The sequence below is a fragment of the Sinocyclocheilus grahami genome, unplaced genomic scaffold (assembly GCF_001515645.1).
Source record: "Sinocyclocheilus grahami isolate Dianchi unplaced genomic scaffold, SAMN03320097.WGS_v1.1 scaffold910.1, whole genome shotgun sequence".
NCBI lineage: Eukaryota > Metazoa > Chordata > Actinopteri > Cypriniformes > Cyprinidae > Sinocyclocheilus > Sinocyclocheilus grahami.
In genome coordinates, this window is record NW_015506089.1 from 317466 (window position 1) to 322279 (window position 4814).

Consider the following 4814-nt stretch of genomic DNA (forward strand, 5'->3'; position numbering starts at 1 on the left):
CAGTACTCCATCAGTTGTTGCAAATAAATATTTATTATTATTATTATTATTATATTCAAATATTGACTTTACTATTAAACGTGTTCAAACTAAACTTACTTACACTACCGTCTTAAATCATATTTCTATCACTGACAAAAAATATGTTGCCTTACATTAAAATAGACAAATTTAATTAGCTTGACATGAATATGACAGTGCAAACGCATAAAGCGCAGCATTATTTGAAATCATGAATTTAATGTTTAAAGCATTCAATTTGCACGGAACAAAAGCGATCATGCAGGTCACATGCACACTTCACAAGATCTCACAACTGGATTCGACTAAGTTTGAAAATGTTTATTTCAAAATAAAAGTCCCGCCTCGAACGCATCGGTCAAACAGAAAAACTTATCAGCAGATGCAGATATTTAAAAAATGCCAAATATCAGACGATATATCGGTCGACCACTAAAATTGAATGACTCATTTTAGTAAACAGGGTTATTATAGTTAACTAAAACCATAAAAAACACATTTGCATTAATTGAAATAAAATAAACTTTAACTGAAAGTTAAAAAAAAAACTTTTTAGTTTTAGTTTAAAATAAACATTTTGTTTCAACTAGTTGCCAAGGCAGTTTTTACCATTTTCATGTGGTTTACTTGACTAAAATAACTCAAACTAAAAGTTAAATAAACATTTATAAAAACTATATAATCATATTTAAAAGAAAACTAATAAAGATGACAAAAAACTTGAGCTAAAACTAAAATTAACCTAAAGACATAAAAAACAATTTCATTAACTGAAATAAAATAAACTTTAAATGAAATAAAAAAATATATAAAAACAAAATGTCAACTTTAATTTCAGCAACATTTTCTATTTTCATCAAGCTTACATAATTAACTAAAACAACTAATTCTAAAAAAAATTACTATAGACATATTTAAAAATAAGAATTAAAATGACTGCTAAAAAAACTGCTAAAACTTCAACTCAAATGAAAATGAAACAAAATAATTTGCGTTACTTGAAATAAAGTAAACCTTAATTGAAAAGTACTAAATGTACTAAAATAACTAAAACAAAAAAAAATTAAGAAACTAAAAAACTAAAACATTTAAAATACAATTTTAAATATATATTTTTAATATATATAAAAAATAAAAATGTATAAAAAATACATAGACTAAAATAAAAATTGCTAAAACTTAATCTCAAATTACAATAAAAACAAAAAAATCTTTAAATAAAAAATTATTCAAAATATTAGCAAAACACTGTAATGGTATCTCAATGATAGTGAAATGACACTGCTAGTAAATGAAGTGGTGACTTACGCCATGATGCCGGACAAATGAAACACCTCCGCTGACAGGTAAGCCATGTAGCTGTAGACGAAGACGAACAGAGGCTCGATGACGCGCGTGTGCGAGGTGAAGCGGGACGTGAAGGCTGCCAGGATGCCGTAGATGGCACCCACCACGATACCGCCCAACGACACCACCAGAAAACACACGATACCCAGAAACACATCCATGAAAGTGATGGAGCCCACACTGCTGTACTCCTCAAAGAGATGATACAGCACCTACAGACAGAACACCAGGAAGTGTGCATCAGAAATGAACAGCATCCACAGCATTAGGGCCACAGGCAGCTTAACAAAACATACAGGCCTGGTTTCACAGACACGGCTTAGTTTAGGTCAGGATTCTCCATAGTTCAATTAGGACATTTCAGCATCTTTTAGAAACGTGCCTCAGAAAAAAAAGAAAAAAAAACATTACTGGTGTGCATCTTGAGACAAATTAATGGCACTGACATATTTTAAGATCAGTCAGTGCAAGCTGCTTTCAGTTAAAAGAGCTCAGACATGCATTTTAGTCTGGGACTAGGCTATTAAGCCTTGTCTATGAAATCGAGCAGAGTGTTACCATGGTATTAAAATTAACATTTTATCATTTCAATTAAATTTTTAGTAAACAATTTTAATTAATATTATATTTATGTTTAAAAATTCTTTACAATGTATTACTATTTTTAGTTAACATTAAAATTTTATTATTGAGCAATATATTTTTTATTAATTAATGATATATTATAATTTATTATAAGTGTTATTTATTATAAACTATTATAGTCAATTATAATAAATAGTAAATATAATTTAATGAATATAACATATATTAAATAATATATATGAACAACATATTTTTTATTTATTCTAATTATACTTCATTATACTTATTCATAATATATTTTAATTAATATACAGTATCAGAAGAATATATACACACACACCCACACTCAATATCTTAAAGGGGTCATATGATGCGATTTCAAGTTTTCCTTTCTCTTTGGAGTGTTACAAGCTGATTGTGCAGAGATAAGATCCCTGAAGTTGCAAAGACTAAAGTCTCAAAACCAAAGAGATATTCTTTATCAAAGTTAAGACTCTGCCACGCCCCCCTAAAACGGCTCGTTCTAACACATATCTACCTCACTATGTGGAATTATTAGCATAATGCGCCCAAATGTGGAAATTTACTGAATTCAAACACTGTTTAAACTAAATTTAAATAAGTGAGTGGTAAAGTGAGAGAGAAAGAGGGAGAGAGAGAGAGAGAGAGTCACAACCGTCTTAACCGTGGCTTGTGTACTGCAAACACATAGCAGCTTCATCACTGTGTCTGTCACGAGACTCTGTTCCCCTTTCGGGCTTGAACTGATGGTAAAACTAATGACATTATTTACTGTCTTTACATTTATTTTGAAAGATGAAGCTTGTGATTATGGTAAGGGGCGTTACATTTCCGACGCGTCCTTGTGGGGTTTGGCCAATCACACTGCACTGGGTCAGCTGGCCAATCAGAGCAGACTGCGCTTGTCGGAAGGAGGGACTTTGTAGAAAACGAAGCGTTTGAGAGAGGCGGGGCATAGAGGACCTACAATAATGTACAGTATTTGAAAAATAATATGTTTTTTGAACATTAAAGCATGTCAACATATTCTGTTACACCAAATACACAAAATAATGATCTTTTAAAAAGCATCATATGACCCCTTTAATTGAATCAAATTATTATAATGATACATTTCTTATTTGCATAATTTAATTAAATTATTAAATTAACTCGCAGACGTACATAAATAAATATTACTATGATAAAATATATTATTTTATTTATTTACATTTATTTAAATTATATCAATTCTTTCATTTATTATTTATTTATTTAGTGTGCTAGTTAGTTAGACAGATAGCTAGTTGGTTAGTAAGTTAATTCAACACATTAGCTAAGACTGCATCACAAGGTTTCTTGCTTAAATTTACGAAAATTTGTAAACATCAAGATTTAGTATTTTTTCCTGTTGTGCAGAGATACACAGAATTAGACTTTATGAAGTGCATTAAATATTATCAGATCCTTTTGTCCTTGTGCAAAAAAACTCAATAAACATTTATTTACTGCTTCCCAGTGGAGATGTGCAAAGCGGGACAACCAATACTCCTCAGATTAGCAGAGGAGGACTTCACTGAACACCTGATGTCATGTTTGACTTCTTTCATTGATCACCTCTAAGTGTGATTTGTTTCATTGACCACTCGAGACAGAAGCTCACTGAAAGCACAAGGTCAAGCAGTCAAGGAAAAACAGTTGAGGTAATGGAAACGAGACGCCTCTTCAGCTGATAAACTGAGCTGTGAGAGGGAATTCTCCCAGAGAGAGAAGCACTGGAACAATCCCATAGATTATACAGAGACTAGCGGCTGAGCGATAGAGAGCTACAACAGCCCAGGCAGGACACAATAAATTACATACTGCCAATAACTAATATACAATAATAACACCATTTAATTAAAATGACAATTAAATTAATTTAAAAAAAATGATGCTCACATAAAGCACATAATCATTAAACCATTATCAGCTGCAAAATAGCCGAAAATAGAAACCGTTTCGAAAATAGAATCGCGGGTGGTTAGGACAAAAACTACATGGAAAAGATACCTTTTATCGCGTCGTTTCTGTTTGGGACACGGTGTTACAGTTTGACCCCCCCCGGAGATGAGCAGGAACAGTTGACTTGCATGGCAGACATGAAGATCCAGATTTTTAGTTTGTTCATTTGTTTTTTAATATTAATATATCATTAAAATATATTAAAAGACCATATCTCTGACCACAAGCTTATTATTTTTGATTTTACATTAATCTGTCCAGCCAAATGCACTGATAACATAACTATTTCATATCGTCATGTAAATGCTGTTGATACCAGAACATTCTCCGCTTCTGGTGCTTCCTCTGCTGATCCTTTCCTGAAGTTTTACATTTTACCTGTCCATCTATGATTTATGATATATACCATTCTCTTATTTCTAACATCCTGGATGAGTATGCTCCAATTAGGACCAGGTCTGTTCCCATGTCTCACTCCTGTCCTTGGTTTAATGCAGAGCTACGTGCTATGAAGGCAAAAAGCAGACAGCGTCTTTTTAGGAAAACTGGTTTAACTGTCCATTATCTTGTTTATTCTGATCGCATCAAGAACTACAAAACTGCCTTGAATGCAGCCTGCTCTTCTTATATCTCCAGCATCATTAACAAAGCTAAAAATAGGCCTAAAGTACGGTGGCCGAGAGGTGCAGAACAAATCACAATTCTGAAAACAAAACAAATTACAAACGCAAATGCAAGTCTAAAAAACAAAATTCAGAAAGCACAGCGACAATTCAGACAAACCGGAAGAGGTAGGTATAGTTTGAGACAGCGCCATTGGTTTGGGATTACTCACTGCTGACTGGACGAGACATCTG

At 32.4% G+C, this 4814-nt stretch overlaps 1 protein-coding gene across 1 annotated transcript in view; it reads right to left on the bottom strand.

Moving 5' to 3' along the window:
* Window positions 1-4814, bottom strand: part of LOC107564092 (sodium/hydrogen exchanger 1-like) — a 49240-nt gene that overhangs the window by 18381 nt on the left and 26045 nt on the right. The window contains exon 3 of the mRNA XM_016249087.1: window positions 1330-1580. Coding sequence (XP_016104573.1) covers window positions 1330-1580 — 251 coding nt within the window. The remainder of the gene's footprint in view (window positions 1-1329; window positions 1581-4814) is intronic.